The sequence below is a fragment of the Peromyscus californicus genome, unplaced genomic scaffold, assembly GCF_007827085.1.
Source record: "Peromyscus californicus insignis strain IS unplaced genomic scaffold, ASM782708v3 Scaffold_4__1_contigs__length_199733344, whole genome shotgun sequence".
NCBI lineage: Eukaryota > Metazoa > Chordata > Mammalia > Rodentia > Cricetidae > Peromyscus > Peromyscus californicus.
Genome location: NW_026294562.1, coordinates 8,091,572 through 8,105,745, shown reverse-complemented (window position 1 = coordinate 8,105,745; position 14,174 = coordinate 8,091,572). Strand labels below are relative to the sequence as shown.

The 14,174-nt window shown below is 47.3% G+C and overlaps 1 protein-coding gene and 1 long non-coding RNA gene across 3 annotated transcripts in view; one reads left to right on the top strand and one right to left on the bottom strand.

The window, feature by feature from the left end:
* Positions 1-1,677: 1,677 nt before the first annotated feature.
* LOC128124572 (uncharacterized) lies at positions 1,678-8,046 on the bottom strand. The gene is made up of 4 exons (XR_008222903.1): positions 7,932-8,046; positions 6,093-6,229; positions 3,423-3,519; positions 1,678-3,346 (listed from the first exon to the last, which is right to left on the bottom strand). It is a non-coding gene; the product is annotated as an uncharacterized LOC128124572 (long non-coding RNA).
* Positions 8,047-8,544: 498 nt separating this feature from the next.
* Positions 8,545-14,174, top strand: part of Rbm20 (RNA binding motif protein 20) — a 205,513-nt gene continuing 199,883 nt past the window's right edge. For both annotated transcript variants that reach the window (XM_052761009.1, XM_052761008.1), the window contains exon 1: positions 8,545-8,729. In XM_052761009.1, the coding sequence (XP_052616969.1) occupies positions 8,545-8,729 (185 nt within the window). The remainder of the gene's footprint in view (positions 8,730-14,174) is intronic.

Sequence of the window (14,174 nt, the reverse complement as noted above, 5' to 3'; positions counted from 1 at the left end):
TGGAGGTATCTTTGTGGATTTCTGTGGGCCTCTCTAGCACTTTGCTTCTTCCTATTCTCATGTGGTCTTCATTTACCATGGTCTCCTATTCCTTGTTCTCCTTCTCTGTTCTTGATCCAGCTGGGATCTACCGCTCCCCCAAGCTCTCTTTCCCTCGACCCTCGCCCTTCATTACCCCCACTCATGTCCAGGCTGTTCATGTAGATCTCATCCATTTCTCCGTCATTGGGCAATCCCTGTGTCTTTCTTGGGGTCCTGTTTTCCAGGTAGGAAATGGGTTAATTTAAGATATAAGAAGTAGATAACAAGAAGCCTGCCACGGTCATACAGTTTTATAAGTAATATAAGAGTCTGTGTGTTTATTTTATAAGTGGGCTACAGGACTGCTGGGCCTTGGCGGGACCTGGAGAGAAACTCTCCAGCTACACTCACCTTCACGCTCAAACCTTAACTTGATGACATCTGCAAAGATTATTTCCGAATCACATTTTCATGTAGTAGGGATCAGTTCTTCGCCAAGGCTTTTGGGAGGACACAGCACAGCTCACAATATTCCAACCTGGCTTCAAACTCACCATATAGCCAAGGATGACCTTGAATTCATGATTCCCCTGTCTCCACCTCCTGAGTGCTGGGATTGCAGGCATGTGCCATAGGCCAGATTATGTGGTGCTGGGGTCAAACCCAGGGATCTGTGTAGCTGGAAGTTTCTCTGGTCCCGCCCAGCCCCAGAGGTCCTGCAGCTGCTTAAAAAATAATCACCTAGAGGCTAACTATTAATTGCAAATTATATGACCTTGGCTCAGGCTTTTTACTAGCTAGCTCTTATAACTTAACTCAACCCATTAATCTACGTATCACCACGTGTTCATGGCTTTACCTGCATCCCATTACATGGTGCTCCTTGGACAGCTGGCTCGAGTCTTTCACTCTGCCCTTCTCCTCCCACTATCTCCCTTGGATTTTCCCACCTGGCTCCATCCTGCCCTGCCATAGGCCAATGCAACTTTACTTATTAGCCAATGGGAGTAACACATATTCACAGCCTACAGAAAGATATCCCACAGCAGATCTGTGTCTGACGGACAAGCATTCTACCAACTAAGCAATACTCCCAGCCCCTTTTAGGATTCTTTAACCACCTGACATTGAATTTCTAAGGAAAATAGTCCAAGAAGAAGGCACTCCCCTGTAGTGGTCCCCCCCATGCCTCCACCAAACAGAAGGGAGCCAGGGCCTTACCCTCTGCCCTCCTGCTGTCCTGGCCTCACCAGATGCAGGATGACATGGAGCAAAAAGAATGTCATATCACAGTATGTGCACTGAGAGGTGACCCTGAGCCACTCTTGAGCCCAACAACAGTGGAGGAGAGATCTGTCATGCCCATCTTCCAGATGAGGAAGGTCAGGAAGCACTGAGGAGTTAGGTAATACAGTCTCAGGAGCTTGATGACAGTGGGCAGAACCGGGACTCAGATGCAGGTCTGTGAGTTTTTCAGTCATCACGGGTTCCTCTGGCAATGCCCCTACTCCTCTTTTGCCTGTTTCTGGGATGGTGTCTTTTCACCCAGGGCTTGTACATGCAGAGGGTGCTGGCACCCAGAGAAGGACTGTATGACAATTACCCCCTCCTCTCACAGCGAGTCCACAAATCACGATAAAAACAGCCCACAGTGGCTTACTGAGTCCCATCAGAAGCCAGATGACATTGTCCTGTTTTTTCATTTCACCCTCACAGTAACCTCATTGTTTTCTTTTTGTTTTTCTGAGTCAGAGTCTCATGTGATCCAGGCTTGCCTCAAACTCCCTAAGTAGCCAAAAATGACTTTGAAACCCCAATTCTCCTGCCTCCACCTCCTGATCAAGAAACTTGCATGTGCCACCACACCTGGCTCTGCTTCTGTCTTTCAGAAAGTGACACAGAGGTTCCAAGAGGCAAAGGGACTGCACTAACAGCTTGTAGACCTACCATCTGTCCAGAGAGAGAACCAGCAGGGCTTCCTGTGCCTGCAGGGCGGCCTAGGGATGATCAAAGAAGCCATACCAGGGAGAGGCACTCACTCCAGGCCAGCTGCACGGGTGCCCACTCTGTGAGGTCAGCACATCACAGGCTCTCACTGTTCCTGGCGACATGCTGGCATGCAGAGGCCTCCGGTGTAGCCTTCCATAATGGTCACCTGATCCCAGAGCTGGTGGGCACACAGCCTGAAATGTTTATGCTCTGACGACCAACTGGCCTGACAGACAGACAGGCAGGCAGGTGAAAAGAGGAGACAGAGGAGGGTGCTGGGGGAGGGTTGGGATGAAGGAATCCCCTCTCTCCCAGAGGCACCGATTGCCTGGCTGAGGCCCCTGAGTGACAGTGACATTCTCCAGGGATTAAGCATGTAGTGTGGAAGCCGGGTCTCCCCAGGGGGTGCAGAGCCCTATGGAACTTAAATCATGCAATTAACCACCAGCTAAGATTTCCCCCACATGCATGTCATGCCTCCTCACTTCCCATCCTCCTCCTACCCATGAGGAATTCAGCAGTGACTGGCTTTTAACACGAAGCTGTACTGGATCCTGTCTTAATTGTCTTCTAACTGCAAACGAGAGAAGATCCTTTTCGGCTCATCCAGGCCTCCCTCAGAACCCTGTTTTCCCAGGAAGCCGGGTCCAGGCAAGCCTGCACTCTGCTGTTCTGAGACCCTGGATTCTGGACTCAGCCTGCCCTTGGGTTTGTGGCCAGGTCCTGAACAAGCAGAAGAAGAAGGCGCTGTACCCCTGCTGCTTGAGACAATGGTGCTCTTGAAGGAGGCAAAGATGCTGGTGTCACTGGTATGGGATAACTGCTTTTCTGTCGGGGACATGGGGCAGCTCTAGAACCTGGATTTCTGGACTCCCAAGCTGCAGCCACTTGGACCACAATGGAGTACCTGCCACGGGTTTAGCAGAGGACTAAGGGCCCGCTGGTAAAGTCCCATCCAATGGGATGGAGAGAAGCTCTCTCCTGCAGCCAATGAGAGATGGCCTCTGAGTCGTTAGGCAGAAAAGAGCCTAACGTGGGTCATGTCCTCACCGGTCCTCAGCTAAAGTTCCCTGCCCGTCTCCTTCACATGCAAAAGCGCATCCAGTTCCATGAGTAACCGCATTATTTTTAAACGGCATCTTTCGGCTGGTCTCTCCTGTTTGTTGTTGTTGTTGTTTCAGAGAGATGATTCTGTGTGAAGCCCGGATGCTGCTCTCGGTTGCTTACAACCATCTGCAGGGATGGCACGGAGGAGAGACTGGCCAACTAATGCCGCCTCAGGGGCCCTCGACAGGGGAAACGATGAGGTGGCACAGACAGCAGGCAGGGTCAGGACCTGAGGGCAGAGAGAGGCAAGCTGAGTCCTGGGCTCCCATTTTACCAAGACACACCAAGACACACTAAAAGCTCACCTCTGAGAAGACCAGAGACCGGGCTTCCTGGCTGGCTACGTAGCTGGACTTTATCAAGCCTTAAGTTGTTGGTTTTTGTTTTTTTTAATTTTTAGATCTGCAAAATGGGCACAAAAATGACTTGTGTTGGAGATGGTTGTTGTTATTATTATTTTTTAACCTGCAAAATGGGCGCAGAAATGACTTGATGTAGCTCATTTGGTAGAATGCTTGCTTATCTTGGTTCAAAACAGCAACAATAACATCAGCTACTATCTAGTAAGGTGATTGTAAAAATGAAAGGGGGGTAAACATCCAAGAAACGCAACAGTTGCTGATGATGTCCTGATGAATTAATACATCTGGGTCTAGATGCCTCAAATGTCTTCTGAATTAGGAGACTGCTAGATTCTGCTTGTATAAACATGACTACTGGTAACTGTGGCTTTCCTTATGTAACTGTCTCTAATGGGATGGCTTGTACATCAAAAAAAGCAGGGCTGAAGTCTGAATAATACACTGTCCCTGTCCAGTGTCTTTCCTTAGTTCCTTCTGATGAATTTTTGCTTTTTTTTTTTTTTTTAAACATTCTGGGGTTGGCAGGATGGATCGGTAGAGATTGGTAGATTAAGGCATTTGTGGTCACGCCTGCTGAGCTCAGGTCACCCAGGAGTCACATGGTGAAAGGAAAAAACTGATTCCTGCAAGTTGACCTCTGGCCTCTATACATTCACTGTGGCATTCACCATCCCACCAATAAAAAAAATGCAATGAAAATATAAGTAAAAAAAATCTTATTAATTATTTCAGGTTGTTAATGGATGATAATTCAACAATGAATCATTAAGTTTCACTGATATAAAAAGCAATGTTCAAACTGAAAATTCAAGTTGTATATATTTCAATAAATTTTATTCCAAATGTTTAAATAATATAAAAGGCCACAGAAGGAAAAGGCTCTTGCCACATCCCAGTTTCTAGAGGTACTCACTATTGATACTTACTTACCTGTATAATTTTCCAGAGATGTTCTATTTATAATTTTCCAGAGATGTTCTATTTAGAACATTTAATCATGATACAGTGCTCTTGAGAGACTATCATTTTCTCTCAAGAAACCTCTCCTGAGCCAGGCAAATATCTCCCTATTGAGAGTTCCTCAGATGGGAGTAGGGACCTTCTTTATGCACACCAACCATCCGCCACTGCTCTTTTGGTTGCTTCTAGCTTTTGCTACTGTGAACAATACCAGTCAGTTCCCTTGAAAGTACATACAGCTTTGATGGTGGTTACCCAAATGCTTAGAGAACCAGTTTTCTGTGTTGAAATGTAAAACTAAGTATTTTTAGTTAGCATACAAAACATTGGGCTTCATTATGGCGTTTTCATAGCTGTCTATATGCTCCTGGCCCATATTCCCTCCTCCCTGTCCTTCCCTGCGCCTCCTCCTGTCTGTTCCTCCTCTGACCTTGTTGCAATGTTAATAGACAATCCCAGCTCACATGCAAGGGACTGCAACCGTTTGCACTTCTCCTTGCATCAGAGAGTGAGGAGGTCTGTGTCGCCCAGCCTCTAAAACCTCAGAGAGTACTCAGAAACAGATCTGCCTCTGGGACTACAAAGCCCTTTCCAGAGGTTTTAGAGGTTTGGGAGCACAAAACTTTACCGTCTACTGGTGTACATATCGGAGGGGCAGCACATCTGAAATGGTCCCTTCTGCAGAGGACTGATTACATCAGCCTGAAAGGTAGGTGACTTCCCTTTGGGTAGAGGACAGGGTGCCACTGGGAGGCAGAATAAGCACTGAGCCTCAGCTCTGCTGCTCAGCGTCCCAGAGACCTTGCGCATGTTCTTCAAGCTTCACTGTCTGCAAAGAGGTGGCATTCAATGACCAGGCATGAGAAAACAGCGCCTGAAATCCAGTAACATTAATTATTCAGGTTACAAGACAGGGCAGGGTGCCAGTGTCACAGCAAGTTTGAGAATGGTTGACCCTGGAATAACAGACCCAGTTGTATTTCCCCTTCATTTCTACCAATTCCCCACGGGTGCTTCATTGCCTCAAATGTTCCCAATACAATTTAGACACCGCCTACTAATTTACAGATCTGTTGAATCAAGTACAGTGGTGCTTTGTATTCAATGGAGGATGCAGCAGCACTGGACAGTGAGCTCTCAGCTCCACTGCCACCATCCAGGCAATGCTGGGAGGGGTGAGGGATGAGACTGGAAGCTGGACCGGCCCAGCAGTAGTCTTGCTTCTGTCCCTTAGAAGCTGGGTGACCTTGAGCAAAGTTCTCATAGCCGTCTGAGAGGCTCAGTTTCCTTGGTTGTCAAACACAGGTAATGCCAGTTAGCTCACGGGGTTACTGTCTGAAGGTAACAACGAGAGTACTTCACCACTGACTCCGTTAAATGTCCACACACAACAAAAGCTTCACTGCCTGATCTTTGTGGGTCAAGGAGGGACAGGATGCTCTGCACAGAGGAGCAACGAGCTGCTGTCAGCCCTCCGGTGCATCACACTCCCCACTGTGAGGGAAGTGGATGACTCAGCCTTTCTCATTTACTCACAGTGAAGTGCACTCTTAGGGGGTGGCGTGTGTGTGGGGGTCGATTAGGATCCTAGATAATATCTTTAGGTTTTTTTTTTTTCACTCCTGGACAAAAAGTGAGGAAAAGTAAACTTACCCTCCAGTTGTTTAGAGTGTTCAATGTTTGATTGGAAAATAGAAACTCATGTTCGCTATCACCCCAGGCAGCATTCCCGGGGACCTGCCTCAATTACCTTAAGGTTCCTTCCTCAGGGCTGTCCTCTGGCTTCAGGTCTGCGTCACAAATGGCAAATACTCAGCTATAATCATGGAAATAGGATTTCTGGGGGAAAATGCCTGTGGATCATGCTTTTTTTTTTCAAGCTCACAGAAAAGATGTAAAAAAAGCCCAGTGAGTGTTCAATGTTCCTTTGCTCTGCTGTCCAGGTTTGCACTCAGTCAACCCCTCCCCCCATCTCTCTCCACTCATTCCCCTAGGGAGGAGTCCATAGAGTTCCATGTTATTAAGTCTTTAATAATAACACTGGAGTGGTTCCACTCACTCAGTTTCCTGGGGGTTTTAAAAATACCTTGTTCAAGCTGGCTAAGATTGGACTGTTGACTCACACCTGTAAAAAACAGTGACTCTGAACACCTCCTGAATGCTGGACCTCCCACCCTACCTTGGAACCAGGGCTTCATCACTCCTAATTTACTTAGGGTTTGCTAACCAGCCCTCAGGAGAGTACTCAGAAACAGATCTGCCTCTGGGACTACAAAGCCCTTTCCAGAGGTTTTAGAGGATTCTCTGGAAGACATTTCAGTAAAAACATTTGGGGAGACTTCATTCATTTTCAATTCTGGGAGAGTTGCAATGTTAGTTTTAGGTCATTTCCCTCCAGGGTCAAGGGAATGTGTGTGGGGTGGGGTGGGGTGGGGGGAGGTTAAGATGGAGTGTTTGGAAGCCACAGTCAAGGATTCAGCGACAGAAACCAACCACAGAAAACTGGACAAGACTTCCTGGCCTCATGTCTCCATGTCTTCTTCAGACTAATGTGCTCTCGCCTTGTCAGAGGGGCCCGCAAGCAAGCCACGATTACTTGAGAGGGGTTTGTTTGTTTTTCAGACTTAGTTGTGTGAACTGTGAATGATGTGATGTTTATGAATACAAATATTAATTGTAATTGAGAACACAAGTTTACGAGAGAGAGAGAGAGAGAGAGAGAGAGAGAGAGAGAGAGAGAGAGAGAGAGAGAGAGAGACCCGTCCTAGGTAGTGTGGCAGAAGTAGGCAGTTTCCTGGGGTAGGTAGGGAAATTGACGAAGAATCAAGAGAGAGAAAAAAAAATCATCTTTCAGAGAATTCGAGTAATTGTCAGGTTTGCGAGCAGCCATCTTTACAGTTTTCCGGTGTGTGCAGTAGGTAGGCAGAACTTAAGGCGGTGGGGGCAGCTGGCTGCACTCTGACTTGCAAAGCAGAGCAGAGGAGCTTGGCTGCGGGGGGCGGGGGGGCCGTCCAGGTCTGGAACACCGGTGAATCGCACAGCCCAGAGGGAGCTCCGGGGCATCCACGGCCCGGGCCTTTGCTCAGGTACTAGCCGGTCTGCTGGACCAGGTGTTTCCTCCACGCACGCACGTTAACCTGCACCCGCGGCTGCTCTGTCGTCAAAGCCTCACTCTGCGGGTGTGCACAGCTGTGACCCTGGTGCACACAGGTGCCCAGCGCAGGCGGGCTCGGGGCAGTTAGCAGAGTCGGTGAACTCTGTCCTCAGCCTTTAAATTCCGACCGAGATGTGCCAATAAATACGAACGGAACGTCTGCCTGGTTTTGTTTTTTGCTCTCATGGGGTCTCGGTAGGTGAAAAGAAAAGGAAATGAACCCACGGCGACCCCACCGGCTGCCTCTGGGACCCCCGAAGCGACAGCTGGAACTGCCAGTGTGGTGAGCTTCTGGGCCTGATAATCTGAGCCCCGAGACTGCTGTCCCACCCACCTACCCAGGGAAGGATGTGTCGGGGTCGGGTCCCTCCAGTGACTCTGGCCTTGCTCCAGCCGCAGGAGGATGCCAAGCTTGGGGCGCGCTTCGCGCTGGCGATGTCCGCGGGGCTCCGCTGGAGCCGGTCAGGCTGTGCGCTCCGGAAGAAGTGACAGGGCGGCGGATAGCTGGCGGGCGTGTGTGTCGCCCTCTCACGCGGGTGTCGCGCTGCGGAGCGCCTGGCTGGCCACCCCGAAGGGCTCGCGGAGGCTGGTGGCGCCCGCTGCGCTGCGTCCCAGCTCACTGCGCCTCGGGTGGGCAGGCGCAGCTGTCCCGATCACCCTGCGCGCAGCAGCTCCTGGGCTCCCCTCGGCTCCCGTGGGCCCGGAGACGCCCCCTGTCCGTGTCCCTGTCCTCCGCCCCCCTCGGTAGCCGCACCAGCGGGAGCGGCGGGAGGAGGAGGAGGAGGCGGCGCCGCGGGGACTGTCTCCTCCCCGCCCCTCGCGTCTCCTCCCCGCGCCACCGAGAAGGACAAGGGGACTGGGCACAAGGACCCCGGCCAGTGAGCGCCTGTGTTCCGGGACCGCCCCTCCCGCGCGCTCCTTCGCTGCGAGCCCGGGCCGGTGTAGCGGCGCATGGTTCTGGCAGCAGCCATGAGCCAGGACGCGGATCCCAGCGGTCCGGAGCAACCGGACAGAGATGCCTGCGTCGTGCCTGGTGTTCAGGGGGCCCCCGCGCCCCAGGGCCAGAGAGGGATGCAGCCTCTGCCGCCACTGCCACCGCCGCAGCCTCAAGCCAGCCTGCCCCAGATCATCCAAAAGTAAGAGGGAGAAGGGAGCGGGGCCTGGGGTACGCCTGGAACACACCCCAGGGGCCCCCTTTTGTGGCTTCCTTTTCATACCCTGCTAAACTTCGCCGGCCCCTCTGTGTGTGAAGTGTTGTTGGCCCTCAGTGTTATTCTGGCTTGTTGGTGAGATTGGGTAGAAGACAGTTAAGTTATTCGGGGGTGGGGGGTGGGGGGGGGGTGGATAATTTTTGTTTTTCCGTATGCTCTCTTTTCTCCTCTGGGATGTTACTGGATCTTTTTAACTAAATAAGCTCAAAGTTGGGGGAAATGACCCAGAGACTATTTTTCATCCTTCTGGTCCTTAGAGACCACTGGAATGTATGGCAAGTCAAGCGCGTGCTCGCGCTCCTAGTCAGAGTGTGTGAGATATCGCCACTGAGGACAAAAGCACCTTTAGTGGAGTCAACTAGAGACTTTGGGGCAAAGGGAGATGAGGCCTGTAAACAACGCGCTTGGCTTTTCCTAACTGCAAAGAGTTTACAACATGGCCCTTGCAAAGAGTTCTCAGCCGCAGAATAAGATTCCCACTAGTTACGGGGTGAACCTTGCCTTGCCGTTTAGGTTGAGAATTTTCATCGTCTATCCATAGGCTGGGGTGGTCAGGGCGTCGCAGAAAGTCCTTTAGCCTGTCTGAAGAGTGTAAAAGTAAGACGCTGGCCTTTTGTTTCCTCCATTCCTTAAAAGGCTTGACAGTTTGAGGCCTAAAATGTTGGATTATTTGGAGGCTCTTTTCAGGTTTGTTTAGCCTGTGACAAAGTCCTGAAAAACGCTCGGAGAATGAGTGCTTCCACAAAACTAACCAGCACTAAATGCACGTAAATTCAGGAAAACCTACATGGGGAGCTGAAGTGTTTTAGGTTGGTTGTGCTGATGTTGGGAACTCATTGTAATGCACTAAGAGAAATGAGTGGAAATGTAAACGGAAACGAATAGTCAAATACGAATGGTTTAAAAAACCGAGTTATGTAACAGAAAGAGTGAAAATTCAAGTTTGCCATCAATAACGGCGGAGTCACATTTCAGGACAAAATGGTTCCCTATCTGTTGGCTGGTCAAACCATAGAGTCCTGTTCTACTTGTGAAACTTTGGGCCTTCAACTTTGATAGTTTACATAACTTTCAGCTCCTTGCGATTTGCAACTTTTTAAAAGTGAAAATATTTCCTAACGTTCTTTCCCCTTGTTTTGCAAAGCGTTTCAGCAAATCCTAACGAGGATTGACAGTTTCTATAACTTACTTGAAGTTTCTCTTCGGTCCTCAACATAAATATAAATCAACAGATAAAAACTGCTTAAATCTAAAGTTTACTTACTAAAACCTCCAAGTTGATCAGTTATGAATTTGAAACAACTAACTTTCTCTGTGAACCAGTGACTTGTGTACTGAAATCATCCTGCATGTTAAATTTATCAAAACCGCTTTGTTTTTAGTAATCAGCCTGTGTTTCCCCCCACTTTTAAGTATATTAAAAACTCGGAACTTTTTATTCCCCGAAAAAAAAAAAAAACTGTTTGAAGTATTGCCAGGTAGGGGGGAAAAAGCCTACTTGTAGAAATGGATAGTTTAAGATATACTTTAGTTTCTTCACGTAATTAATAATGTAAGTTATACATTTATCCCCCATTTGGAAAATTCCATCTCCAGAATATGCTATTTTTGAAAGACAAGGGGGAGCCTTTCAAAGATGGCCCCTTCTCTTACAGGCCAGGATGGAGCCCTGCAGCAGTGCCCATGGAGTGGTGACCGATCCGTGTTCAGGGACAAGGTCCAAGGCGGTGGATGTGCCCATGGGATTTGATGTTCATGCTCTAATATTTCAGAGCTTTTCTTTATAAGGGTGATTTGGGGTTTGCATCTCCCTCCGTGCCCACAGCAATGCCGCTGGAACCCAGCAGAACACGGCAAGCGCTTTGCAGGCCCATCTGTAATGCGCTGAAACCCGAGCGGGCTATTTTGAAACTACGTTCGCATAATTTAATCTGAGCAACCATTTTTATGTTGTTGTGAGGTGCAGTTTGGATCGACCATCTTTGAGAAGAGGTAGCGGGTTGCTTGCCTTTGGATGAAAATTAGTTGTCTGCCCCCAGACTTGGAGGCATTAGTGAACTAAAGCTGCGGATACATTTTTTTTTTAATTAAAGCCCATATTAAATATTCTGAGTGACTCTTTTAGTTTTTGTAGTTAGTTCAGTGAGGTCATTAAGTCTTCCCTAAGTTTCACTCTTTTTCAGAATAAGGGAGACATCAATCTTAAGGTTGTGTAGCTTTTAGGGACTACAGGGGTCTTTCACCTTTTAAGGTCTGCGTTGGCTGATTAGCAATGGTTTTCATTTTGGACAAGGTCAACGACTTTGGTAAAACCATGGAGAAGATGAAAACAGGTTTTGTTCTCATGGTTTACATTGGGTCTTAGAGCTGCACTTAACTAATGAAACACTTGAGATGCGATGATGAATAACGGGGCTCGGTCGGTTGTTTTGTTTTTCTGGAGTCCGGCTCGCCGCTTGGGAAGGTTGCAGGTCGCAGCGCATCCATGGAGGCCTTCTGTTCCAAACAGGTGTACTTGGTTCTCTTATTGTTGTATTCTTTAGTTGAGCAACAACCATACCGCTGTTGCTCCTGTCTGTCCTGACATGAGAAGCCTTACAAGCTCATCAGGCAGGTTACAATCGTATAACTCGGATCTGGGACATTTTTGTTTTAAGTCTGCAAGCTGGCCAATGTGGAGCTGTCGTTGTATTACAGAAGTCACCATCTAAACCCTTCGGAAAACAAGAAATATAAAAATACCTTAAGAAAAGATTTGGGATGAGTTTAGGAAATCAAAATAATTTGCAGATTAAAAAAAAAAGGCATGGATTTGTTTTTCACGTCAGCGGAAGAAAATGGTGGTTGACACTATCTTACTTCCAAAATTATTTTATTTTAATTGTGTGCTTTAAAATTGACTATAATCTTTGATTTATAAGACATTATAAACATTGATGGATAATGGGCATTTAAATTTTAGATGATAAGTTTCTAAACTTCTATCAGAGTAAGGATAGAGTTGCAATTGTATAATGTGTGAATGTCATCGGACAGATGGGATTACAAGAGATACCTCTAAGTGTGAGGAAACGTACCAAACACACATATCTTTACGTAGTAAATCACAAAGACAATTTTCCTAAATTATTTACTTGCTGCAAGATTTTCTTATTAATGTGAGTATGGATGAACTGCTTTCTCCTTTCCAGATCACTTTCACAAGTAAATTTAAAAAAAAAAAATGGTGTAGTATTTGATAGCCAGCATGAGAGCGTTGCTTGATGAAGACAGGGTCCAGCCTTGAATTACACTTTAGTGTTTGCTTTAGCACTACTCTGCTGTTCTCTGTGTTCCGAGGCTAAGTCCGCGGAACAGAAAATCTTACAAGCGGCCTCTCCAATAGCAGAGAACTTGACAGACAGCCTCCATTCCAAGGGATCTCCATGTAACGGTTAAGGATACATGATATGCAGGCAAATTCTAATCTTATGTGGTAGTCATCCACTTTGGTGGGCATGTTGATAATTCTGCCTACAATTAGGGGGAGAAATTAAGAATTTATTAAAAAGGGACATTACTTCAGATATATTTGGTCCTTTTCTGGAAAGAGGATGGCCTTTCTGACACCAGGGTCTCTTTCTAACATCGATTGAGCCCATTTTCCAGGGGAAACAGGAATACACTTGTAGAAGGAATTTTGAAAATTTTAAACACCGTCTTAGACTACATGTAAGACAAGTATTTGGCAGGAAAAACATCTGTGAGGATTAAGTCCGCCCAAGCAGGAAAAGAGGGAAAAGGCTCCGTGTTAGCGCCTTGAAGCCTCCCTCCACTCCTCCAGAAAGCCTCTTCAAGGCATTGTTTTTAAATGAAATTTTGCTGGAAAGCCTCCCTCCCCCCTGAAGTGTTTCTGGATAACATGGATAGCTGTCTAGTTCTTAGTTTTTCTCAAATTGCCTAAGAGATCAGTATTATGAAACGTGGAACATTATTCCCTTTAGTCACAGTAAATGACTGTACATATGGCACACACTGACTGCTCAAATGCCTGTGCTAGGGGGGGAAAGGAGAACAATTTGATTTTCGCCTTTTACTCTTCCATCCACTTCTTCATTTGCTATCACCTTAGAAGTTTATAAAACAATTTAACAGGGCTTCTGCCCATCGGAAGTGAACTCTGGCTGGTTAAAATCTCTTTGCCTGCTCTAATTGTCTAGGGTTGGGGTTCTCAACCAACATGGCAAATGATCCTCCTTTATGCAGTTTCTCTCTCTCTCTTGATTTATTTTTCTTGTGGCTGCAAGGTTCTTGATGGCAGTTTAAACGAATTTTTCTTCTCTGGCCATATGGCCAATCCTCAAGCAAATAAACCAATGTAATTGAAATTTACAGCTTTGATAACACAAATACACAAAATTGCTGGGGACCCAGTGGATGTCATCAAGAGACAGAAATTACAATGGGCTACACTAAACATGGAAGCTAAAGCTAGGAGGAGCCTGAGCCAGTGGTGGGGGAACCCCAAAGAGAAAGAAATTCCCAAGCTAGACCCCAGGCAAGTGGTACTGTAGAATTGGGGTTTTGTTTCCTATCCTGTGGTGATCTAGTTTGGGATGGCCTCATTGATGTTATTTTGTGTATTTTAACAGAAAGTTAAATTTTTTTTTAACTTCTATGGAGCCATTTCGGGCATAAGGGACTACTGGAAAATTTAGAGTGATGGGAAGTTTGGCCGAAAGTAAAATGATCTATAACTCAGGATTAGAGCAAAGATGATAATTAGCAGTCAGCTGGAAACATCATGCGGTACTTCCTTCCCTGGTAAATGAACAGGGGTGATCTTGGTACTATATGTGCCACCATGCTTCATGTGGCCTGTTCCCACCTGTCACCGGCAGGGACTTCTTGATTTTCATTAAGAGGCACGCTTTTGAATCTGCAATGTACACTCGATTTCCAGCCTACTGGTGGGCTGAGGCTGACTGGCTCTGTGGGTGGTCATTGTTGGCATTTCACCTAACTGGGGAGCTAGGGAAGTTTCCATCTTTGACATGGCTAGTTTGGGGGCTGCCATCACCTCCTGCCATTTGAGGAGGTGGTTGAAGAGAAGGACCCCCCCTCCCACACACACATGTTTTCTTCCTGTGTTTCAGGTATGTTACAAATATCTAATACACAAAGCCTTCCTTAACTGGTGCAGCTACTGCTGGATTTTACAAAGAGGTCCCCTGATGGTTTACAAGGCCATGCTTCCATCCTGCTGACAGCAGGCCTGCAGGGTGGTGGCGCGTACTGATGCTATGTGTGCTTTATGGGTAAGAAGGGAGCAGCAGAGCTGCTTGCGTGAGGATGTGCTAATAACTCGCAGCTCAGTTTGCAGAATAAATC